Source organism: Muntiacus reevesi, chromosome 4 (genome assembly GCF_963930625.1).
Source record: "Muntiacus reevesi chromosome 4, mMunRee1.1, whole genome shotgun sequence".
Lineage (NCBI taxonomy): Eukaryota > Metazoa > Chordata > Mammalia > Artiodactyla > Cervidae > Muntiacus > Muntiacus reevesi.
The window spans coordinates 77,246,745-77,273,372 of record NC_089252.1 but is presented as its reverse complement, the minus strand read 5'-3'; the positions used below and the strand labels follow the sequence as shown (position 1 = coordinate 77,273,372).

The 26,628-nt window shown below is 49.6% G+C and overlaps 1 protein-coding gene across 1 annotated transcript; it reads left to right on the top strand.

Annotated features, from left to right (window-relative positions):
• The first annotated feature begins 13,678 nt into the window (after positions 1 to 13,678).
• CAV3 (caveolin 3) lies at positions 13,679 to 25,332 on the top strand. Its single transcript, XM_065933252.1, has 2 exons — positions 13,679 to 13,905; positions 24,605 to 25,332. The coding sequence occupies exons 1-2, from the start codon at positions 13,792 to 13,794 to the stop codon at positions 24,944 to 24,946; spliced, it is 456 nt and encodes a 151-aa protein (XP_065789324.1). The 5' UTR covers positions 13,679 to 13,791; the 3' UTR covers positions 24,947 to 25,332.
• Positions 25,333 to 26,628: the final 1,296 nt, after the last annotated feature.

The window sequence follows — 26,628 nt, the reverse complement described above, 5'->3', positions numbered from 1 at the left end:
AGGCTAATTATCATTTTCCACAAGATTCCATGTAGGAATTAAAGAAGATAATATGCATAAAGCATCTACAACAACTTCTGGCATCTAGAAAATGCTATATAAGTGTTTTTTTTAATTAACTTATTAATTTTACTCTACAACATTGTATTGGTTTTGCCATACATTGACTTGAATCCGCCATGGGTGTACATGTGTTCCCCATCCTGAACCCCCCTCCCACCTCCCTCCCCATCCCATCCCTCTGGGTCATCCCAGTGCACCAGCTCCGAGCACCCTGTCTCATGCATCGAACCTGGACTGGCGATTCGTTTCACATATGATAATTTACATGTTTCAATGCCATTCTCCCATTTCATCCTGCCCTCGCCCTCTCCCACAGAGCCCAAAAGACTCTTCAATACATCTGTCTCTCTTGCTGTCTCACATACAGGGTTATCGTTACCATCTTTCTAAATTCCATATATATGTGTTAGTATACTGTATTAGTGTTTATCTTTCTGGCTTACTTCACTCTGTATAATAGGCTCCAGTTTCATCCATCTCATTAGAACTGATTCAAATATATTCTTTTTAATGGCTGAGTAGTATTCCATGGTGTATATGTACCACAGCTTCCTTATCCATTCATCTGCTGATGGGCATCTAGGTTGCTTCCGTGTCCTGGCTATTATAAACAGTGCTGCGATGAACATTGGGGTGCACGTGTCTCTTTCAGATCTGGTTTCCTCAGTGTGTATGCCCAGGAGTGGTATTGCTGGGTCATATGGCAGTTCTATGTCCAGTTTTTTAAGAAATCTCCACACTGTTCTCCATTGCGGCTGTACTAGTTTGCATTCCCACCAACAGTGTAAGAGGGTTCCCTTTTCTCCACACCCTCTCCAGCATTTATTGCTTGTAGACTTTTGGATAGCAGCCATCCTGACTGGCATGTAATGGTACCTCATTGTGGTATATAAGTGTTTATTTCAAAAATGACTGAACAGGATATTGAATTGCCAAACCCATCACCTGCCACCACCTATGGATGGGAAGGGAGGGGATTTCTGAAGGGAATTTGCTGCAGATGCAGGTACCAGGGGGTCTTTTCTAAGCCAAGTTGGGGGAGCCCCGGAGAACCATGTGGGTAGGCTGGGGGGTGCTGGCAGGACGAGCACAGGCAACACAGGCATCCCCTCCTGACTGATCTCTGCTGAGCTGCAGAACCTCAAAGGCCACCCTGAGCATTAAAGAGTTCTGGCGGTGCCAGACAGGAGGTCCTAGGAGGCTGGGGGTCCTAGCAAGGACAGGCCTAGTGCTGGCCCCTCAGAGAAGCCTAAGGAGGCAGAGGCAGCCTGCAACAGAATAGCAAGGAGAACAGCCTGCATGCTTCGTGGGCCCGGTGCTCTGACCTGAGTTTCGTCCCCCACTCGTAAATTCGTATTATGAAGTCCTAATCCCCAATGGAATTATCTGGAGTAAGGAGGCAATAAAGGTTAGATGAGGCCATAAGGGTGGGGCCCTGCTCTAAGAGGACCAGTGTCCTTTCAAGAGGAGACACCAGAGAGCTATGTGAGGACACAGTGAGAAGGCAGCTGTCTGCAAGCCACGAAGAGCACCCCCATCTGAAACCCCAGCATCCTGCACCTTGATCTGGGAACTTACTTCCAGTCTGCTGAGAAATAAATGTCTGTGTTAAACCATCTGTCTCTGGCACTGTGTTATGGCAGCCCAAGTGAAGGCCCCCGGATGCCTGCAAGCGCCCAGGCACCCACAGGGCTCCGGAGCGGCTACACTGTGGCTGCCCCCAAAGTGCAGGAGCCCCCGGGTGTGCACCGGGCAGGACCAAAGAGCAGGCCGGGGCGCAGCTGGGGAGGTCAGGACAGCCCCCACCAGGCATCCCGCGGGGGGAGCAGATGAGGGGTCGGCCACTCGTGCGCCCGGAGGGACAGGCACAGACAGCGCTGGGTGGGGCATGGGCACCACCTGGAGCTCCCCTCTTGAAGGAGACACTCACGCCTCTGTCTCTGCTATCGCCTGGTCTTGCTGCACCGTGTACCTCCAACCCCAAATCTCTGGGACTCCCCAGGGGAAATCTGACCTGTGTCCACAAAATTGTTACCATCAACCAATTCCCAGGCTCTGTAGGGCTGGCTCTCATTTTAATTGTCTAAAGTTCAACTCCAGACACCCACTGGCTGCTGCTGCTGCTCCACCCCATGTTTCCCTGGCCCCCAGGCTCACCGGCCAGAGATCCCTCCCCAGGGCTGGAGGCACATGAGGTTCAGACCCCATGTGTACCTTCCCATGCTGCTGACCTTGTTGGTATCAGCTCTACCCACCAGGACCTCTCCCCAGCACATCTCCTCCTGGCTGTACCCCAAGGGAACCCCAGATTCATTAAGATTGCAGGTCTAGAAACAACTTATACAATCAGACCCAGGATCTCCTACCTTATACTCCCAGTCAGGACCCTCTAAGCCCCCCACAAAAATTGTCCCAGAATCCATGTGCAGCATCTCTGCACAGGCCAGCCCCCATTCTCCACAAAAAGGTCATCTTCAATTGCCAACCACGGGTCCTCTTGTTCCCTTTCTGAAGCACCCTGTAACCCGAGGGAGAGCTTTGGGCATCGCTGAGTTCAAATCTCAGCACCACCACTTAGCAGCTGTGAGAGCTTAGGCACATCACTGCGCCTCTCTGAAACTCAGTAGCTCCCACCTTCTGAGTTATGAGGGTGATCCCCTGAGAACTAGCACACGTTACCCCTCCCTCCATCAGGTAACTCGCCTGAAGTCACACTGGGTGTGTAGCTCTAGAATCAGGGTGAATCTGAATTTATACAGCCAATTCATATCTCAGCTTCTCAAGACACACATCTCAAGATTTTCTGTGTTTAATATTAACCGTCAATTCAAAAGTATGCGGAATTCAGCCGAAAGCTGCTCAGATTTCTTGACTCAGCTGTGACATGAGTCATTCTGTGCGTATAACAAGAGCCACTCCCAGCAGCTTCCAGAACCATGCGCAGCCTTGATGGGCAGCCAGCTGCTTCCCGCCTAGTGGAGCAGGCATTCAACGTGACTGGAGCTGGATGCTCGTTCACAATCCTCCCCTTCTGTCAGTGTGAAGCCAGCCCAGAGATGCCTTTAATCCTACATCTCTATAGCTCAGAAAAAGAGTTTTATACAGAAAAGCAAAGTTTTTCTCTATCACCTGTGAAAATTCATTCATAGAATTTGCCAGCTGAGCATTTCTGCTCTTTTTGTCTTCTCAGAGAGAATCCACATGGAGTGATTTTCATTTACTCACTCAACAAATATCTACAGATCTCCTGCTGGGGGCCAGGCACTGTGGTCCAAAAAGTTAAATTCAAAAGAACTTGTTCCTAGTTGCTACTCATTTTCCATGAACCAACTGCTCAGTTAATTTCTCAGAATTGAGGTCAGAAAGCTTGAAAGTCCTGCAGGCTCCATAACTACAGGTAACCTGATTTTATTCAAAGAAAGAGTGTTCTGTTCCAACCCTGTTAAATAAATCCACTCTCCTCAACCAGGCCAGCCTGGGGCGGCGTGCCTACAAGGCCCCTGCTTCTCCTCCATGCTTTCTCATTCTCTGTTTCAACCCTCCCCTCTCAGTTTGCAAGCTTTCCTCCAACTCCCTGGGTCATCTTGCCACAAATCCAAAGCCATTTCCCCTCAGCACCTTTCGAGGGTGAGGGGCCCAGGCCCTGCTCCAGTGTGGGTTTTGCCCCTCCCACCACCACAGCAATTCTCTGACAACAACTGAGTGTCGGACAACTCAATTCAATTCTGACACTATCTGGAGATCGCATGAGATACCACAGGTTAAGAGCTTGGTTCCACAAAACTGTGCACTCTCCCCCCACACTCCTCCAAAAACACACATCCCAGATGCAAATCCCAAACCCAGACTGCCACCTGCGCTTCTGGCTATGGCTCAGAGGTCCCCGCGACACCCTCCGCGGGTTCAGTTAGCTTGCTGGAGTGGGTCGCAGAGCTCAGAGAAGCATCCGACTGATGAGATGGCCACTTTTTTTTGTTTGTTTGTTTATTATAAAGAGGTATAACTCAGGGACAGCCAGATGGAAGGCACGCATAGGGTGAGGGTATGGGGGAGGGCCACAGTGCTTCCAGGCCCTCTCTGGGCACACCTCTCTCCCAGGACCTCCATTTGTTCACTAACCCAGATGCTCTCCCAAATGCATCCTTTTCAAGAGTTTCTGCAGAGGCTTCATGACATAGGCATGACTGATCATCACTGGCCATGGATGACATTTCAATATCTAGCCCCCTCCCCTCCAGGGAGGTCAGGGGTATGGGAGTGTGACAGGAACAGGGACAAAGACCAAATACATATTACTTTAAATCACATGGCCCCTTTCCCTCATTCTAGCCACTGCCTGCTTCCTCAACTCTCTTGGCTCCTGGGAACCAACCAAATGGACCACTCTTTGCTTTGTCCACTAAATGGGGATAAATTAAAGTCTGCCAATAGGACATCTCATTTCACCCAATAAAATTAACTCCTCCTACACTATGGTACACAAAATATGGATGGAAATATGCACGTTGGCTAAAACTTCTGTTTACAAGCCCATGCCAGCACTACAGCACATGAAAATCAAATGCTATACGGCGAACCTCACATGACTGAGCAAAACAAAGGCCTTGTCTATCTGAATCTGAACAAAATAAGGCCAGTCCCCAACTACAAAAGTTCTTTTCCAGTAAGAATGACTTTTATTTACCTGCAAGAAGTGCCAAGTTCATCAGATAAATGCAACCTAATGAATCAGATAAACTGCTCGGTTGCCTCAGTTTAATGATCTTATTAAATGTTTCCAAATGTTCCCCCCCCAGGGGTGATCAAGGACTCTTTTTCTTTAAACACTCCATTTAACTTTTGACAGTCATTTCCCATACAAGCCTATTATCCTTGTCTCCCTTGAGCCAGTTTAAGTTAAATTTTAAGCTGGAGTTTACCAAGTTCATGGAGGCTGGTTGGGAAATTTTTATTTCCTGTTGTAGCCTTACCAGTCACTTGCTCTGTAACTTCCAAAGGACATCTTCCTATTTTCCAATCTGTCAAGATCCTTTCTCGGGACTTCCCTGGTGGTCCAGCAGCTGAGACTCCATGCTCCCGAAGCAGGGGGTCTGCGTTTGATCCCTGGTTGGGGAATTAGATCCCATATGCCATAACTAAGCATTGGCATGCCGCAACTAAACATCTTGCATGCCTCAATGAAGATCAAAGATCCCGTGTGCCGTGACTAAGACCCAGCACAGCTAAATATGTAAATAAATATTTTTTAAAAGATCATTTCTCATTGTAAATGTACATTTTGTCACTATTTTTGTCTGAGTTCTGAAAAGAGGTATACTGTTTCCCATAAAAGACCAGCCACAGCTAAACAATTTCACAAGGACTCTCTGATCTTTCATCCACAGTCAGTCAGTACCCTTCTTATTCACAAGAGCCATTTTAGCCCACATCAGTTTAATATTGAACTCGGCCCTTTCCTCCAAAGCTCATGACAATAGGCACGTTAGGATATATGAAGCTTTTTGAAGACAGTGAGGGGGGTCACAGTGAGAAGACACAGCTGATAGCAATCACCCTCAAACCCCTATCATGGCCTCCTTTTCTCCCTGGGTCTCTCTCCCCAGCCCCAATCACCAGGGGGCCCATGGCTGTGCCTTCTCCCTCCCCACTGCCAGACTGCTGGCTCTGGAACTGGGAACCACTGACCCCCATGTTCACGGCAGCACTGCTTACAACTGCCAAGTTACGAAAGCAACCTAAGTGTCCAACAATGGATAAAGAGATGAAGAAGAAACATGATTAAAAACAAACATATATATATATTAGACACACACATAATGGAATACTACTCAGCCATTAAAAATAATAAAATTTTGCCATTTACAACAACATGGGTGGACTTGGAGGGTATTATGCTAAGTGAAAGAAGTCAAAGATAAACACTGTATGATAACACTTATTTGTGGAACCTAAAAAGTATAACAAACTAGTGGATATAACAAAAAGGAAAGAGAGTCATAGATACAGAGAACAAACTAATGGTTACCAGTGGAGCAGGCGACATGGGGGTAGGGGACTAAGAGGTGCAAACTATGGGGTATAAGATAGGATCAAGCTTAAGGGTATACTGTATGACACGGGGAGTATAGCCAACATTTTGTAATAAATGTAAATGGAAAGTAACCTTTAAAGTTGTATTAGAATAATAAATATATATGTATTAAAATATGTAAAAGAAAGTAAAACTGGAACTCACTGAGAGTAGAGCTCTAAAAATGACTGATGCCAGGTTCTAAACCAGAGATGCCGACATAACCGGTCTGTGTGTGGCCAGCACACTGACTCTTCACAGTCCAGGAGGACGCCAGCCCTAGACCAAGCTGGCTCAGTCCCTCCTCACTTTGGTTAAGTTGTTTAGCTCCATGCTCAAGCTTGAGCACCCCTCTCCTCTGTGGGGTAGTAGGGCCTGTGGTCAGTTTTCCACAGTTCCTACCACTCCTTATCCAACCCCACACTGAAGCTGAGTTTCCCTTGGTTAGTCACTAATGTTTTCCCCATCGGTTTCCCAAAAGCTAAAAATTAAATAAATAAAGGGTATGTTTCTAGTCCCCAGGTCTACCCAAAGAGAGATGACCAGCAAAGCCCTGTGTTTCTTCCACCTGGTCTGGTTTGCTCACTTCTCTTGAGAGCATTTAAATCTGTGACCCTGGCGTTGTCTTCATTTCATCCTATTATTCCTGTCACAGAGGAGAAAACTAAGGCTCAAGGTCATACAACTGTTAGATCCTCTCAGGTCAATTTAACTCAGAAGCCCAGGCTCCTAAGATTTACAGGATTCTGCCATCTCCAGAGGAGCTGCGTTGGTACCCTACGCCATTCCGAGAGCTCTGGCTGTTGGAAAGTCCCTCCTTCTATGGAGTCCCAAATCACTTTTCATCTCAAATATAATGTTCATATAAAAAGAAAGGGAAGGAAGGAGAGCCTGGGGGCCAGATGCATTTTGGCTGACCAGTAGGTTCTGCTCAGCTAGGGACCAGCAGTGTTTCTGCTGTCTAGAGAGACCGCCCTGTATTATGGGGCCCCAGAATGCCCACAGAGTCAATGCTGAGGGCTCAAGAGGAACCTAGGTGCTTATTCGCCAACAGGCAAGAACCAGACATATAGGGTTGGAGACGGCAGTCAGAGGACAGAGTGGAGACGAGAGCCTGGAACACAGGCTCTGATTTGGAGCTGAGGTTGAAGGGATGCACTTTGAAGACAGGAGCAGGGGTTTCAAATCAAAGAACACATGTGGCTTCTAGAAGCTAGAAAAGGCAAAAACGGAAATTCTCCCCTAGATCCTCCAAAAGGAGCACTGGACAGTTGACCACTTGATTGTACGACTTCTGACCTCGAGAAATGTAAGAGAGAAATTTCTGTGTTATATTAAAATAAGTTGTACTCATCTGTTATAGCGGCAAAGGGAAATTAAGATAGTTTAAGGTTTGGGCCCTTCTACCGTAGAAGCTGCCTATGGCCGCAGTAACAAAGTACCACAAACAGATTGGCTTACACGACAGAAGTGTATTGTCCTACAGCTCAGGAAGCAACAAGTCTGAGATCGAGATGCCTGCAGGCTCACATCCCTCCAAGGGCACAGGGAAAGATCTGCTCCAGGCCCTGCTACTAGCTTCTGGTAGGTTCCTGCCTTGTAGTAGCATGACTCCTGTCTTCACATCACATCGTCCCTGTGTGCACATCTGTCCCTGGGTCCACATTTCCTTTTGACAAGGACACAGTCATTCAGGATGGTGGCCCGCCCTACTGAGCTTATTTAAACCCGGTCATCTGCAAAGACTCTATTTCTAAATATGATCACATTCCCAGATACTGAGGGTGATGACTTCTATATCTCTTAGGGGCACGCAGTTCAACCTATACATAGTATCACTCCTAAAATCTGCCCTCTAAATACGCACCGTGCTGCTGAGCCCATTGAAACTGCCCAGGAGCAAAGAGCAGATGCTCGGGGACAGTGTCCACCCACAGCTCCCTATAGCTCATCACAGTCCATGAGGCATGGGGTGCTGCGGTCCCCCACAACCCCTACGCCTCCAGGTGAGGACCATGTAGCCCCGCTTCCCACACCCTCCAGTCCCTCCCCGCTGCCTGTCTCATGTCACCTGGGGCTAGGCCCTGCACTGGTCGCTGGTTTTTCTCATCTGCCTCCCAGGGGAACCATACAGCTGGCCAGCTCTGCTCTTAACCTTCTCCGCTGCATCCTCAGCACCAGTGATGAGCCACACTCCGGTATGCATTTGCTGAGATGATGCATTCCTCATCTGTGGTTCCCGTCCATCCGCTGAATCCTGCAGACACACCAGCACCAAGTCACTCTGCGGTGACTGAAGAAATGGTCCCAGGGAAGCTTCCCTACATACAGAGGCGCTGATCTTGCCCGGTTTTCCGGCTTGTTTGTTTAGGCCACACCATGCAGCATGTGGGATCTTAGTTCCCCCACCAGGGATCCAATCTATGCCCTCTGTATTGGAAGTGCAGAGTCTTAACCACTGGACCACCAGGGAAGTCCCTAGCCTGGTTTTAAATACTGTTTGTGAGGTGGGGGCATTCTCTGAATGATCAGGGCTCTCGGGGTGCAGCTGGCCTCCTAAGCTCAGGTGAAAATTAAACTGGGACTTCCCTGGTGGTCCAGTGGTCAAGAATCTGCCTGCCAATGCAGAAGACACGGGTTTGATCCCTGGTCCAGGAAAATTTCACAAGCTGTGGGGCAACTAGTCCCATGCACCACAATTACTAAGCCCATGCTCTAGAGCCCATAAGCAACTACTGAAGCTCATGCACCTAGAGCTTCGCAGCAAGAGAAGCCACCACAATGAGAAGCCTGCCCATGGCAAAGAAGAACAGCCCTGGCTTGCTGCAACTAGAGAAAGCCTGTACACAGCAACGCAGACCCAGCACAACCAACAATAAATAAATAAATAAAAAGAAAATTGAATCGGAGTGGATTCTTTTGAGGCTGAGACCCGATCTTACAGCAAAGTTCTTCCTTAAGAGTAACACTGAGAATGAAAGGGTTAGTCATTTAGTCATGTCCAACTCTGCGACACAATGGGCTATGGCCCACCAGGCCCCTCTGTTCATGGAATTCTCTGGGCAAGAATACTGGAGTGGGTAGCCATTCCCTTCTCCAGGGGATCTTCCCGACCTAGGAATCCAACCCAGGTCTCCTGCTTTGCAGGCAGATTCTTTACCATCTGAGCTACCAGGGAGCCTACCAGCTATCATTAGCAAGAGGGCTTACAACAATCCAGGCACTGGGCTGAATGAAGCCAGAATCAGCCACTTACTCATCCATCGTTGAGACCAGTCAGAATCAATCTCATCCTTAAGCCTTCAGGGATTTAAGTGAAGTTCTTCTGTTTTTCCCTACTGAGACTCCTCTTCTCCAATCCAAAACTGTTCTTTCTCATTAAGACATGTTTCAAGCTCTTGCCCCATCTTACTCACCCTCTCTAGATATAATCCAGTTTTCTAAGGCCATAAACAATGTTCCAAGTGTAGTCTGACCAGTGAGAAGTTAGGTAGATCAGCCACCTCTATTGTTCTAGATGATATATCTCTTTTAAAGCATCCTAAGATCACAGTGCCATTTTTGGAATCCATTCCAAAAATCTCCAAGGTTTCTGGTAGGAATCAGGTACCATAAGCTGCTAAAAAGAGATGACGTCCTAATCCTCGTGCTACAGCGGAGTGAATTGCAGCTTGGAGGGGCATGACCTGCTGACGAGCATCTGTCCAACTACTCTTGGTTCTCCTGCCTCCAAACCTCAAGTTCTCTTCTCCTTTAACCAAGACGTTTTGGTCTCTCAGTTTCTCCAACTGCAAAATGCTGCAGAAACTGGATTTCTCCCAGCTCTGGCATGCCCTGACTTGTCTTCTAAATGCAGAGTCTGAAAGCCAAAGGGTGAACAGAACATAGAAGCCTTGCGCTTAGATCTAAAACTCCCAAGAGAAACAAAAAAAGTTTCCTTTTCTACTCCTCATCCTAGCCTTACCTACTTTGGAAACTTGGGGTGAAGCGATGAACATTGTTGGTTAATGGTAGTTCTAAATTTGATAGTTAATCGAGTCTTTGGATCACAGCACTACAACATTCTTGGCAAGTCAGCCCACACCATCTCTATTTCTTCCCTGTTCACATTCCACAAGAGTATGTCTTACTGCACATCCCATTTTCAAAATTTTTTTTAGTCTCACTCCCTTAGCAAACCAAATAATACTCTCCCAAAATACCTTTAAAACAAGAACACAGAGTCCTCCATAAACCCCAGGTGCAAAATGGATTTCGGAAAGCTACTCTTCCTGCCGTGTTCTCACGTCAGGAGCACTGCCTCAGGGCTGTCTCGAAAGCTTCATCCTTCACTATGTCCTTAGTAACATCTTCTCCCTGGGTACGTGCGCCCGCTGGTGTCCCACCTGTTTTTCTCCTGGTGTGAGAGGCACAGAGTCACAACGGACGGAACACAGTGGGTGTCACCATCCACATGCGACAGGTGAGAACTCAGCACAGAGGAGGTAGGGAGCTGAGCCGAGACCAAGGACCTGGTTGGTACTGGCGCTGAGAAGAGACTAAGTGTCCTTTCCACTATCATGTGTCTGGAAACGGGATTGCCATCATGAAATGAGGGACAGATCTCTGTCCCTGACACCTGCCTCTTTCCAGTCTGCCTGTCTGATTCCAATCACCCTCCGTCGAAGCGCCAGCTGAAGAGCCACCACCCGCAGAAAGCATTCCCTGGGCACCTCAGCCCATAGCCCCTGCTTCCTCTGAAATCCGAAACGTGCTTCAGCTCCCCACTACCTCGGCCCTTAGCACTGACCACTGGCCCAGGGCAGTGACCCCTTTCCATGACCAACGAGCCAACTTCCACAAACCTAGGGTGCCTTGGCCTGGCACCAGCACACAGGGAACCTCCGCAAACAGCAGCGGCTGTCACTACTGTTACCACCGTGTTCCAGTTGCTGTGACTGTCAGACAAGCTACCCCAAAATTTACTGATGCAGGAAAAGTCTGCTCGTGGACTCTGTGCTTTAGATATTCAGCACACAGAGAGAACAGCTTCTGTTTGTTCCATGAAGTCTGGGCTTCACCTGGAAGGCATGAAGGTTTAAGGGTGACTTGAAATCTAGGGACTAGAGTCATCCAAAGTCTCCCTCACTCACACGTCTAACAGTTGATGCTGGTTGATGGTTGGGAGCCTTGGTTCCTTTGCCTGTGATCTCTCTCCATGAGCTAGCTTGGGCTTCCTCACAGTGTGGCATCTAACTTCCAAGGGCAACAGTCTGGGGAGGAGAGACCCTGGAAGCTGTGTCCTTCTTACAGCCTGGCCCCAAAGTCACAGACAATCAGTGCTGCTAGACTCTGTGAGTCAATCTTGCTGAAAGGAGTGTCAGTACCATTGTAAGAGCATAGTTGCGGCTGCCTTTGAAAAATACGATCTCTATAATCCTTACTATTATCTTTTATCATCACTTCTCCTTAGGATGGGTCTCCATCAGGTGGCTCCTCCATCCCTTCTGACCATACAGCTGCCCCAGCTTTTTACCAGATATATCTGGTCCTGCAGTGGGCAAAGCTCAAACTCAGGCTCAGATTCCTGCCCCAGCCCATACGAACACAAGCAGCAATAACCTTTGTCCTAATTTCTTTGCAGGAGGAGGTATATATATCCCTAGGACCTGGTGTCAGGTAGGGGGGATGAAAAAAAAATGGAATTCCTAAGAGATTTCAGGACAGAATTTTCTAGTTGCTAACAATTTTTGCTAGTGATACTGTGTAGGCTGAAACTGTACTCAGCTAAATATCGACACTTCCTGGCGTTGCCAAGACAGATGGTTAGTGAGAAACAAACGGTTGTCATGAAGGACCTCCTGGAAAGTTTTCTAATGAAGTTGACTTGGCTGACAGATGCATTTTCCTACCCTGCCCTTGCCTCACTCTTGTCTAGACTCAGACATGATGACTGGAAGGGTAGCATCCTTCTTGTGCCTATAAGGCAGCTTTGAGAATAGAACAGAAAGATGGAGGGCTGGTGCCTGATCACACCATGGAGCCACCACAGTAGTTCTAAAATATCTATTTGCATTAAGCAAAAGAGAAAAAAAAAAAAGCCCCTATCTTGGATGCATTATTTTGTATCTTTACTATTTGTATCCAAGTACAGTTATTGACAAGAGTCTTTTATCGCCACCAGCTTTTAGATTAGTCTTCCTGCTTCAAACCTCACCCAGCTCCAATCAAATCTTCCCTACATGTGAATCTGTTAAAGACTTTCTGCTGCTATGAAGTCTTCACTGGCTTCCCAGCACTTCTAGACAAATTTGTACTCTTCAGTATGACATTTGAGATTCTTCACACCCAGGCCGGAATCAAGATTTACCCGCTCCCTCACGCCTCAGACAACATGCACTCAAGCCACTACACACCTCTCAGCATTCTGGCTCATAAGAGTCCTCTGCTACAGCTTCTCAACCGGAAATGTTCTCACCTTAAGTGGCTAAAGCCACTGACTTCAGGAAGTCTGCCCTGAGGTCCACAGAGCAAGCCACTGCCTCCCATGGGCTTCTAAGACAAGTTCTTTATAAATAAATCTGCAGTACTTGCCACACATTACTACAATTACTTATTTTTCTGACCAGTCTGTCACCTTAGGCTGTGGGCTCCCCAGAAGGCAGGGACAGATCCTTACCGGTCTGTTTACCCTAGCTCTTGGCAAATTTTGAGATGAGTTGGTGGGTGATAAATGAATGCCAAGACCCTGCCACCTGAGGACTCAGAGTCTTCATCCTTCCTGCGGCAGGGGCCTTGGGTGATGGCCGGACTGAAGAAGGATGCAGGGAAACTGACCAGACACCTAAAAGAGGTGCTTGCCCGATGCCCGTGCTGTGCTTGGGGTCCATGGATATCCTGGAAGCTTGTCCTGGGGACAGGGCAAAGGGCAGGGTAAATATGAACTCCACGTCTTCCACGTGGGATCAAAAGGCAAAGGAGGGTGGACAACCCCATGAGTGGTCTCCTTCCCATCTCACCCTCCCCCAGCCCCAACCAAAACCACAGTCCATCAACCCCCATCCAGGGGAAACCCCAGAGGTGGGAAAACCTCAGCCCTGCTTTTGGCCACCAAACCATAGGGCAGGTGCCAACTGCTCCAATGAGAATCCCCACCAGAGACGAATTTCATTCTAAAGCCCTTCCCCCCACAAGCTTGTCTCCTCTCCACAAGGTTAAGCAGAGCCCCGATTGGTGCTATTATGGCCCCATCTTACAAGTGGGGATGTGGTGCCCAGAGATACGAGTTGTGCCCAAGCTCACGCAGCCAGCAAGAAGCCAGGCTGGGGGCAGAAATACAAGTACCAGGGCTGCACAGCAGCCGCCGACCGCGGTGGCATCAGGGGATGCCAGGCCCTTGACTCACTCGTGAGGCCCAGCTCCCACGCAGCCCCCTTTAAGGAGTGCTGGGTCTTCCAGCAGGGCTCCAGTCTTAATTTTAGCTTGGAGGCTTGCCACTGGAGGCTTCAGCCAGCGGCAGGCTGAAGTTATGCGGGACAGCTGTCAGCCGGCACGCTGGGTGGGGCCTATTTAGCCAGCAGGGGCACAAGTCTGGGGACACTGGTGTCTGGGCCCCAGGTCTCTTCAGCCCCGCCGGCCACACGGCTCCCATCTCCTCCCGCGGGTCCCCCGGCTCCACGATGATGGCCGAGGAGCGCACAGACCTGGAAGCCCAGATCGTCAAGGACATTCACTTCAAGGAGATCGATCTGGTGAACCGGGACCCTAAGAACATTAACGAGGACATAGTGAAGGTAGGCTTACGGGCCTGCCCTGGTGCTGCCTGCCTGAGGGTGTGGGTTTGGGTGCTAGACGGGAGTGGGCTCTGCTCCAGCACCATCGGCTTCCCTGTTCCTCTCTGGCTTCTCCAAATACCCGCTCTGAAACCAGCTTGTACCCCCAAAGAACCTTTAGTGTAAACAAGAGCAAAGAATCAGCCACACATGCAGGACCATCCACAGGGGGAAGCTCCTTACAACCCTGCCGCTCTCCCCATCTGCTGGCCCTCGGCCGGGGACAGACACGGTGGCCAAGTCGGGCCCTTTGTGTGCCAGGGGCATTCTGCGGTCTCCACAGTGGGCCTGGGATTAATCCCCAGAAGGCAGCTTCCCGCAGGGCTCCTGGCCCCTCACAGGGGGCCCAGCTTCCCCAGGGCACCACCCAATACCCACTGCCCCAGGCTGGGGGGCTGTGGTCAGCACTCGTGCCTGCTCCCAGCCCAACGCCAGTGGCCAATGGCCTGGGCAGGGCAGAGGCCCTCAGAGGGCACCAGGGCCCTTGAAAGGGGATCTCAGAGGAGGGTTACCTTGCCTTCAGGGAGTCTCCCCCATGGCTGTGCCTGAGTCAGGCCTCTTTCCTTGTCCACATGCCACCAGCAGCCTGGCTGCCTCCAGGCCCCTCAGTCCAACCTCCACCCAATAGCCACAGGCATCTTACTACAGCAGAATTCCTGGGAGCAGGGTGCCCAGCCACGAGCATCAGAGTCACTGGAAAGGCCTTTAAAAGGGCACGTGAAGGGGCCTCTAGGGTCCTCTGAATATATCAGAAACACAGACCAGCCCCATCCAGTAAAAATATAATGCGACCCATTATACAATTAGTCTATGTCACTTTAGATTTTCTAGCAGTCATGAGTTTAAAATGGAAAAACAAACAGGTGAAGTTAATTTTCACAATATTTTTCATTGAACTCTATGTATCTAGATTTCATAAAATGTACAGTTGAAAATTGATTCACAAGCCCAAACTGTTCCAAACATTCTTACAAGTTTCCCAGTCACAGGATTAACTATCGGTTTTTACATTTTAAGTAAATTCTTCATTTGTATTCACCATAGGTCAAAGGCTCATACATAGCTCAAGGCTACTGGTTAGACAGCCTGGTTAAAGGCTTGCTCTAAGCACTTCCCTGCATGTTCACCTTCAGCGGGACGCCTCCCACGCTGGCTGAGTCTAACCTTGTCCCCATGGCTTCTGAACCCCAGCAGAATCCGGCCTCCACCTTCCCCTTCTACCTCCCGCCCCCATGTCAGGAGCCAGTCACAGGAACCAGAACATACTCCTGTGTCTTTGGCATGCATGCCTGCTTCCTCTCCTCCACGTGGTATAGGACCCACTCAGCCACTGAGACCCGATTTAAACGTCACCTCCTCAAAGAAGCCTTCCCCAACTCCCCCGGGAAATCGGGAGTTCCTTCCTCTGTGACCCCACTTTTCTCCTGAGAGAAATGTCACTCAGGACATTTCTCTGTAACAGTTCATATTATGCTATTATTGTATTTATAAGTATCATTTGTGGTGGAGATAGTGCAATCACAACACAGCTTGGAAAGTTCAGGGAATGAGTTTTCCAAACTTTAAAGCACTATAAAAACGTTAAGTAGTATTTGTCACGGTTTGGGCAGTGTGATCTAGAGGGAATGGTCCCAGACTTGACACTAACAGATCTGGTTTCAAATCCAGACTCTTCTACCTAAAAACAATGACACCAGACCCTCTATAAAATGTTCATAATTTACCCACCCCCATCCCTACAGGGTAAATGGATCTCAGAGCAGCACTGTGCAATAGAAATAGACCATGAGGATTACATGAGATAAGGGATTTGAAAGTGCGTAACAGAGTCCCTGGCACAAAGCAGGGGTGTGCAAATGTGAGCTGATAGGAGCCTAGAGGAGCTTGTAATTGCAAAAGAACTAAGCCAGGGGCAGCTCGGACGCCCGGGCTCTGCTCTGGTGGTCCCTTGCCATCTGCTGGGATGGAGAAGAGGATCCCAAGGGAGAAGGTGGTTTCTGAAGGGTTCCTGCAGCAGGTGACAAGTGGAGAGAGGCTCAAGGGTCCCAGTGAGCCAGGACTGAGTGGGCTCCAGGCCCAGACTGTAACTCAAGGGAGGGATGGGAGTGGCCACACTGGTGCAGCTGCAGGACTGCTGCATTCCTCCCGGGGACTAGAAGCTACCCTCACTAGAGGCACTGAGCCACAGAAAACCAGCCCTCCAAGGTGAAGCGAAAGGCTCACAAACATTCCTGCTGAGAGTGAAATGAAAGTTACTCAGTCGTGTCCAACTCTGTGTGACCCCATGGACTATAGAGTCCATGGAATTCTCCAGGCCAGAATACTGGAGTGGGTTGCCATTTCCTTCTCAAGGGTAACTTCCTGACCCAGGGATCGAACCTGGGTCTCCTGCATTACAGGCAGATTCTTTACTGTCTGAGCCACCAGGGAAGCCCTGAGTAGAAAGAAGGGAGACCCATTTCCTTACTGGTGAAGCTGAGTTTTCACACAGAAAAGCCAACAGTGGAGAACAGGAGATTCGCTCACTGGGTCCATGGATTTGACCCTCAGGAGAAGGAGGTGCTCCCTTTGGATTTCCAGAGTTGAAACTTCACTGAACTTCACTGAGCAAGGTCTGGTGTTGCCCTTGAGCCCAGGATGGAAAATGAGTGCCAAGGGCAGAGGGAGAGCCCTGCACAACCCAACAGACTTCACTGTAGTCTCCATGCTCTGGTCTGGGCCTGGGCAGAGGGGAGGCCGCCCCATTGCCTTTGCCTCCCCCACCACCACCATTCACAGGACATCAGTGCCGCCAATCACTGCCTGCTCTGTGCCAGGCACTGGGCTGTTGCCGAGGAGATGGTGATGAGCAAGTCAGACCCACTGTCTGTGAGCCCTGTGCCAGGCTCTGGGGCAGGAAATGAGGGCCAGTGGTCCCCTAACCGGCCAGCTAGGACACTGTTCCCTTCAGACCCAAACTGCAAAGCTCCTCCCCCATGCATTTCTGCAGGACCTCAGCCCCACCCCCACAGTCTGCCCCTTATTTGAGAGGGGTCTCAGGACTGTCTCATTGATAACTCACACTTAGGAGCCAGACCCTGGAGCAGGACATTTGACCCCTGTGTCAGGCGGGTCATTTGGTTTCTGTTTTCAGCCATTCTCTGAAAACCCTTCAAACAGACCTGATCCCAGTCCATCATGCCAGTTCCCACCTACCTCCAACCCGTATCTGCCACACATGCCTTCCTCCTCCAGAAAACGCACAAACACCACCTTCTGCTGCTGAGCTCAAGCTAGTAAGTACCTAGAGAACCCAACAGCTCCCTCTTCCCCCCAGTCCTCCAAACTCTGCTCTCAGTATGGACCCACCTGGACACCCTATTGCATGAAGATGTGACTGACCTGTGACTTCCTCTTGAGAAGAATCCAACTCAACAGAGTAGATGAGGCTACATTAATGAGAATGTATAGGAGGAGGTGGTGAACACCATAACTCAGCATCAGTTGAAGGGTCATGGGAGGTCAAGAGAGGAAGGCACTTGGAACATCAAGAGCCAGTTTCAAGGGAGGTGTTATCCAAGCTACATAAATAATGAGAAAAATGTACAATGTGGAAAGGGGGCATCAGGCTTTCCAAGAAGAGGGAATGAAATAAGCAAAGGTCACAACATGGAGCAGAATGTTGGGCAGCATCAGCAAAGGTGAGGACCGGGCATGGCCACTCCCCAGTCTATATCCAAGGCAGACATCACTATGGATCACAGCACGTTTCCAGGAAGCCATGGACCATAGGCTTGGCCAAGCTGGCACACAGGTGAAACCTCTTTGCTACACTGTCTGCAGGAGAACAACAGGATTAGAAATACCTGAATTTACGGGAGAGAAGGCAGAAGGGGCAGGATGATGCTGAATTAGAAAGGTCATAATCTGCCAGGCATTCCACACTGGCAACTCCTTCATTTGAAAACGTTTCAGCTTGCCCCCTGGCAAGGACCTCTAGGAAGGGCTACACTGGACTAACTCACAAGTTGCTGAGGTATCTGTAACTTGGTGTTACGGGGACTCCTGTGTTATGAACCAGAATTTTTTAAAATGTGGTCCACTCTCTTGGGGGCACTTGTTAAAAATGCAGATTTCCAGGCCCTACCACTAGAAATTCTTATGTGGCAGACCTAGCCAATGTTTTGTACTTTCAAGAGCTAGCAAGTCCTCTTGGTCCAACAGAAGATACACCTAGAGTCCAGAGTCGTCACTAGTTTTCCTTAAAGGTGCACAGTATCAGTTGTGTGACAAACCATCCTAAAACTTGATGACTTAAAGCAACAGCCCTTCGAGGCTCTCTCAGTTCTGTGGGTTGACTGGACTTGACTGGGCAGCTCTGCAGGTCTCAGTGGCAGCATCTCCTCTGCCACATCCTGGTGGTGAAGCAAGACACAAGGCGCGCCCAGACTGAGGCTGTGCTCAGCCAGAAGCCCTGACAGGCATCACTAATTGGGGGTTGTCTTTGGAGACTAGCTAACGTCCCTCGAGAAGCTGGTGCACAGCCAAGCCTAGAAGTCAACCCAAGGCAATTCCTGCTACTCTCCAGTCCACCACACCAACTTTCACAAAGGCAGAAACCAAGGGGGCCAGGGAGAGGATGCGAAGAGATGGGCAAGGGCAGGGTTCACTAAGAGCTGATGGGGACTCCTCTGACGGGACCCTTCTCTCCTCCCTGATGCCCTCTGTTATCTGAGTCTCTTCATAGCTCCTTCATCTGTGTCCTTAGCTTTAGGCAGATGCCCCAGCCCTTCTGCCCTCCCCCGCTACCTGTAGGATGATCTGGACCCCAAACACCCACTAGTACTTGGCCCCCTCCTCCCACTCCCAGAACCGGCCTGTGCTTCATCCTTGCCTCACCTCTGGCTGAGGAACCAGGTCCTGCAATGACCCTAGTCAGGGAGATGGCAGGAGAAATTGAGGCTCAAGGTTTGATGTGGGTTCCACCCCTGCTTGTCCCTTATAAGCTGGGTAGAATACTGTATACAAGACAAATGGCCCAACTGACACCTACAAGGGCCAAATTGTGGGCCTTACTATGGTCATCCCTGATGGTACAGAATTCTACTGCTATTATCAGTTGTAACACAGGAAACAAAGCTTTGCCATTTTCCAGCTATTCTGTAGCTATCACCGCATCTTAGCTTCCTACTTTAGAGGTCAGTGCTGCTCAGGCTGTCTGGGAGAAGGGCCAGTTTTATTGTTATTATTCCAATCTATTGTATACCAATAGTTTGCAAAAGTCGATCAAAATTAACTACTAGAGAGATGCAGTGAAAAATAGGTATTGACTATGTAAAATCCAATTTTTATTATTATTAGAATCAACAGACATAAAATTACTAGCTGAAATAACTATTTCTAAAATGCCTGCTCTCAACTTGAGTACTTACCTTGTTGGGAGGAGCACACTGATTGTGGACCACCCTTTGAGTAGCTAGATAACAGGTGACAAAACCAAGACCCCACGAAGCTAAGGCACTCCTCGGGTCTTGACTTAGTCAATTAGTCAAAACTAATTCTGTGTCACTAAGTATGTTGGCCCAATCCTCTTGGTAGTGTCAAACAAAAATCAAACAAAAAAAGGGGGCCCAGAGAGGGAAGACCCCAGACCCCAAATCACACAGTAACTCAGTGGCCAAGTACAGACCTGACCCAGATGTCCATCCCCCTGCCTAGAGCCATTTCCCCCACCTACAGAGAGTCTGTCTGAATCCTGCAAGGCCCTGCATGCACAAAGACTGAGTCACGCAGGAATGTCAGGAGGCATTTTTGATTGGGGGGATGTGGGGGGTGGCTGCTGGCCTCCCTTGCATCCTTGGGCAGCGCCCAGTCCAGCTCCCCTGCACCTTCCCTGCCCTCCTAGAGATGGCAGGAGCCCTGCTGGCCGATTCCAATGAATCAACTAGCTCTCTTGCTGTTCCAAAAATAAATACGCCAGAGAAGGGGACACCAGCTAAATGAGCCACCACTTTCTATCCCTCCCAGCCCCTCCTCCAGCCCCACACCCAGCCCTCCAGCTCTGCCCATGGACTTCACTCCACTCCACCCTCCCAGAAAAAGCCATCTCCCCTCCACTTCCGGAAACGAATTAAGAAATGAAGTCACTGTGTGCTTCTGATACACTGGCATGTCTGCCTAGAGCTGCCTGAGTTGAGCTTTATAAATATCTCCCCAAGGTAGTATGGTGACCAGAGCGGTCTCAGTCCTGGTTAAGGGAACGGCTGCCTCCTCCCAGGATGGCCCCTCTCTTTGGGAGCATGATTTCAGGTTCACAGACAACAGAGAATTTGCCCTGGGCACAAAGCCAGAAGGTGATTACTAAAAAGAATTCAAATTTCAGCAACAACAGCTTCTGCCTTCTGCCAAAAAAAAAAAAAAAAGGATGATCATTAAAAGACATCATAGAGAGGTTCTTGGCAGTAGGAGTATTGCCATAAGCAGAAAAGGAGGGAAAAGAGGAACCCATCCATCTGCCTCCTCCCCTTGAAGCTGAGTGACAGGTACATCTAGGCATCCTGATTCTACTCTGGGCTCTTCACACAGCCCCAGCCAGGGTCAGACCCATTTTGTGCCTAGCACAAAGTGGGTACTGAATAAGTATTTGTTTGGCTGAATGGATGGATAGGTATGAATGGGTGGATGAGGATGGACAGATGGATGGGAGAACAGATAGATGACAGGCAGATGGATATGAATGGATGGATGCATATGGATGGACTGATGGATCCATGGATGGCAGGATGGTTGGGAGAACAGACAAGATAGATGAATGGGTAGATGAACAAATGGTAGGAGGCAGATGGATAGAAAAGAAATTATGTCTATTCTTCATAACAAGGTTGTAAAACACAGCAAACCCATTTTACAGATCAGAAAATGAAGCTCAAAGAGGTTACATTATTGCCAAAGTCACTCATCAGATCAGCAACTGTGCATATCCACCTTTGGGACCCTAGCTTCTGTTGAAGAAAGCAGGTAACAGTGTGATCAGGATTCTGTACCAGGCAATATGCTGAGTATTTACATGTCTTAACTTACTCAATGCTCTGATAAACCTAATGAGATCAATCTAAGAATACGAGGCATAGGAAAGCTGAGACACTTGCTGAAGGTCACAGAGCCAGTAAGAGACACAACTGGATGCAAACCTCAACAGTATGAGTTGGTCAGGGTCCCTTCCACCCTTAGAGGCCAAGATACAGATAATCAAATGTTGTTGAATGGAAGAATATGCTGAAATACATGAACAAAGCAGGCTGGGCTACAGAGGGGCGGGGAATTGCTGACTGCTTGGAGCAGAGTGAGTGGCTGCAAAGAAGGGGCCGGGGGCCCCGCCCTGGGGCAGGTGTCTCTGGCAGACTAGGACCAGATCAGGGAGGGAACAGTCTCCCTCCCTGGCAGCCAATATCTGCCTCAGGTCTGACCCTGGCTGGGGCTGTGTGAAGAGCTCAGAGTAGAATCAGGATGCCTAGATGCACCTGGCGCTCAGCTTGAAGGGGAGGAGACAAGGCGGGGTCATCTTCGAGGTGTGGGACAGGATCCTAAGGAAGAGTCACAGAAAGGGAAGGAGAGGCCCCAGGCACCGGACAGGACAGAGGTGCAAGGCAAGGAGCACACCTCCACCCACAGGCCTGCCTCCGCGGCCACGTTCCTAGGACTGCAGCAGGATCCAGAGCCCAGCCCAGGCGCTAGGAGGCATCGGGCGCAGGCAGGCATGACCACGATAGGGAAGGGGTTGGCTGCAGAGGTCAGAATCCCTCAGCTGGCAGGATCCAGGCCTTGGGGATTTGGCTGAAACTCCACAATTTTAGTGTGTGTACCCAGGGCAAAGCTGGAATGGTCCCCTGGGGCCTATACTCCTCGGCTTCTTGCATCTCAACTCCCCTAAGAAACAGCAACTCTGGATTTCTGCCCATATAAACTGGATGTGGAAAGATACCAGTTATTTCCATTCACTCTCCAAAGCCATGGGACATTCCCCAACCAACTTGGGCCTTCTTTTCCAAAGATCCAACACTAGATCTAGAAACTGGAGACTCCTGCATCTCTAACTCCAAATCTCCCACTAGCTACCACCCCCTAGAAGCCCTCCAGGAGTCACTGCTCTCTTTTGGAGGAGATGAGGACCATATTCACAGTTTTCCTTCCAGCCCTTCCCTTTCATCCAGGGGGCTGACTGACTGTATGAGAGGTTAAGTGATCTCCACTAAGCCCCAAGAAGAGAAGGCTGGAGGCTGAGATTCACAAGTGGATCTAAAAAGGCCCTCTGACTCCCCAAGTAAACTTGTGCACATCTCCTGCAGCCTGAAATCTCATCCTGTGAATTTTGCTCCCCATCAACAAATCACTCCAAGTGTCGGGCTGTATCCTCAGCTGTCTCCAGAGGGACCCAGGGATCTGAGGCCTGGCCCAGGAGCTCAGAATCCAGCCACGTGACAAAAACAGGACTCAACAATGGACATACAACATGGTCATATCCACTTCCCACCCCTCAGAAGATTTACACTGCAAAGAAAAACATCAAAGCAATAATAATTTTAGTATTACTAGTAGAGAAATGCAAACTGGAGATGCCTGTGTTTTGTTTCTCCTACTCCCTTAATTTTCTGCAAGGTGACTATGTTATAAGGAAAAGTAATTTTAATAATAACTTTATTCATAGAGAGGATCTCCTTCCCCCTCAAAAGTGGGAAAAGACTCTGCATGGGAGACTGAGGTTTGAGCTCACTGGCCCGACTCCCCACCCTCCAGTTAGTCGGATTCATTTGTGCATTTATTCAACCAACTGCTGTTAGAGCAGCCCAGGAACACACTGCCTCTCATTTTACAGATGAGACAGCTAACGCTCGGTGCTACTACATGACGTCACACATGAGGAAGCAGCATGATGATGCTTAAGGCATAGTAGGGACTCACGAAAGGTTAGTGAAGTGACTTGGCTGAACGCAATCTTTATTTTTTCCCACTTCCCAAATGGGGCCTCAGTCACCATTTCAGTGGGATGTGTGAGCAGGATTCTCTTGAGTGTCCACCTTCTTTCCAACTGCAAGGGAGGGACAGGGAGGAGACTTCCCTAGTGAGCCAGTGGTTAAGACTCCACACCTCCAATGCAGGGGGTACAGGTTTGATTCCTGGTCAGGGAAGTAAGAGCCCAAATGTCACGTGGTACAGCCAAAAATATTTTAAAAAAGAAAAAGAAAGGACCAAGTAGGCAGCATGAGAGGAAAGTCTGAGGCTGCTGCAGGACCAGGGCAGAGAGAACAATGCTACACTCGCCAGGTGAAGCACTCAGATACCAGACACCTCCACCAGCCAGGACAACACAGTCCTCACCTCACCACCGGCCAATCCTGAAACAGCTCAGACCAGTGCACCTCCTCCAGCCTCCTCCATCACCCCGGACAAGGCTGGATCCAGCGACACCTCCCAGCTGGCCTCTCCCCACAGGCATCCTCACCCCCACCCCAACCACCACCCCAGTCATGTCAACCAGGATGAGCTACTCAAAACTCAGACCAGAGCTGCAGAGAGCAGACTGGTGGTTTCCAGAAAGGGAGGGAGGAAGGTGAGGGAGGAGGTGAAATGGGTGAAGGGGGTCAAAAGGTGCCAACTTCCAGTTATAAGATGAATGAGTCCTAAGGATGTACGGTACAGCATGGTGGCCACAATGAATAATATTGTACTGTATATTTAAAAGCTGCTGAGAGTAAGCCATAAAAGTTCTCATCACATGTACACAAAGATGTTACCTGTACTCAGTGTGGTGATCATTTCCTGAGATATAAAAATCAGATCACCATGTTGAACACCTAAAACTAATGTAATGTGTCAATTATACCTCAACTGAAAGAAGGCTACAATCCAGCCAAGCCACTCCCGGTGCAAAAGCCCTCACTCGGAGGCGGCTCTCTGCACAATGCCTGCCCCCTCTGGCCTCTCCAGCCTCCCTCTGGCCGTCGTGGGCCTGCGTTCGGTCTTCCAGAAGGCCTGGAACTCCCCGAGAGAGCACACTAATCTATGCCACTAAGTCCCAGCACTTGGTGCCCCAAACACTTTTCCAGCCACACCTCCGCCCACCACCTGGCTACCACCAGGAATCAGCTTAGCCAGATACTGCCTCCTCCAGGAAGCTTTACCCCCAGGCTGAGTTAAACGTCACCCTGTGGGTGCACGGCACCTGTTCTTCTTCCCTTACCAGAGAACTGGCCTTGTTCTCTCTGTGGCCATAAAGTCCAGGAGGGCAGGAACCCTTACCTGTTTGCCATCCTATCAGCAGGCACCCAGTAAATCTTTTCAGGATTACTGTCGTTCCAATTCCCTAAGATCATAAAATAATAGAATTTCAGAGTCTCCTGGCCAGCCTATAACTTACAGTTTAAGTCGATCAACTCCTTGGAGCCTCTTCTCCCCCACCATGAGAGGAGAAGACCAGCTCTTATGCCTCACCACTCTAGGGCAACACCAGCCATCACCTGGGAGCTGGCCAGAAATGCAGAGTCTCAGGCCCCCCCCGGACTCACAGGGGTCAGTGTGAGTGGGTGTGGCCCAGGCACCAACTCTAACAGCCCACTCAGGCGGCTCTGGCCCTTAAGAGATAGGTGACGCTGTGACTTGAGGCTTCCCCCTCCTTCCCCTGCAGGTGGATTTTGAAGACGTGATCGCGGAGCCCGTGGGCACCTACAGCTTCGACGGTGTGTGGAAGGTGAGCTACACCACCTTCACCGTCTCCAAGTACTGGTGCTACCGCCTGCTGTCCACGCTGCTGGGCGTCCCGCTGGCTCTGCTCTGGGGCTTCCTGTTCGCCTGCATCTCCTTCTGCCACATCTGGGCGGTGGTGCCCTGCATCAAGAGCTACCTGATCGAGATCCAGTGTATCAGCCACATCTACTCGCTCTGCATCCGCACCTTCTGCAACCCACTCTTTGCTGCCCTGGGACAGGTCTGCAGCAACATCAAGGTGATGCTGCGGAAGGAAGTGTGAGGCCGGGTGGATGACGGGGCGGCGGGGCAGGGGAGCCCACTGCTCGTGGGGGTGCTGATGGGCTTTTTCTCCTTGGGGACCACTGCTGCCCCCCAAGATGGGAGCACAGAGAGTAGGGAAGCCAGAGAGAAAAGACAGTCCACCACGGAAGCACAGTGGCCTTCCCTCTGCCCCCTGCCGAACCACGATGCCCCCGTGACTGGGCGCCAGGGAAGATCATGTGCTCAGAGGCAGCTACTGCAAATCTTTGCATTCACTTGTACTGTAACAGCATAAACCGGCCCAGTTTCCACCCGGGACACCCTACCCCTGCCCCAGGAAACCACCAGTGACTGCTGGCATTAGGAGGGTGGTGCCAATAAAGGGCTTCGGTTGCATCTGGAGAACGTTGTTTTTCATCTGTCCACAATGTGGGTGCGTGCCCTGATCAGCTCCAAAAATATATTTCACTGCCCTGAGAAGCAGAAGGGTCAAGCTGGCTAACCCATCTCTCAGCCAAATGCAAGAACCAGTTTGGTTTCTCCTGGGATTCCTGTTTGCTGGGTATCTCCTCCACTGCGCTGGGGAGATTATTCCCCAGTGACTTCTGTTGCCCCTGGGCCAACCAGGGGTTACTCACAGAAGGAAATGGCCCCTGGGCTGGAAGGGGCAGATGACACTCCCTGGGCACCACTGAAAGCAGGGCCTGGGTTCAAACCTCCCTTTTGGCTCAGACACTGAGCCCCTGGCATCGTCTCTTGGCATGTACACCCTCAGCCCCAAGGGATGTGATGAGGGCATATGGTCCAATTTTTTCACATGTGGACCAAATAAAAGGCATTGAAAAGGCATGGTCCACCTCCTGCCCACCTAGCCTCAGCAAGAAAAAAAAAACTCAGAAAACCAGAAATCTTTCATTCTTTAGGGATGCCTTCCCCAAGTGTGTTATCTAGAACTAAGTCCTCGGAAAATGCAGGGGGCAGCTTTTACACTTAAATTTGTTTGGAAAATGTATTATATTTCTCTCTGAGATTTTCAGCAGACATTAGAATGTTAAAGGCTCTGACAAGTCCTGCAGTAAAGAGAGCTATTTAGGCCAATAGCCTCCAATCCTATTTGACTCCCCCCCCCCCCAACTTTTTTTCATGCAACACCTATAAGTCTGATAAAATTCAGGTTCCAAAGTACTTTTCATGTTTTCAGAGGCATCACCTCACTGGCACCTGGCCATGAGCCCAAGGGTCCTGGGGGGGATGTGGTGGAGGGAACCACACCTGCATAGGAGGCAGGGCAGAAGCAGCCTCCATTCTATCCTTGCCTCTCCTAGTTGGCCTCAACTTTATCATCCATGAAATGATCTCTAAAGTCCATTTAAGCTCTTTTTACCTGCTTTTGTTTTTTCAAGTATCATAGTATGAAAATTTCAAACACAGAGGAATGTTGAAAATGTCTTCTGTGAACAACTATCTACCCACCATCTAGGCTCTAGAATTCACATTTTACTGCTCTGCCTTCAACACATTCCTACTCATCTTTCATCTGACATTCTCCCCTTTCTTTTGCATTTTAAAAGAAGCTGCAGATGTCGGTATATTTTGTTCTTAAACACTCATCGTCATCCCTTACTTTTTGCAAACAAGAAAGTCACTGTCCAGAGGTGATAAGGTGACTTATCAGAAGGTGCACAGCCAGTCACATTCATG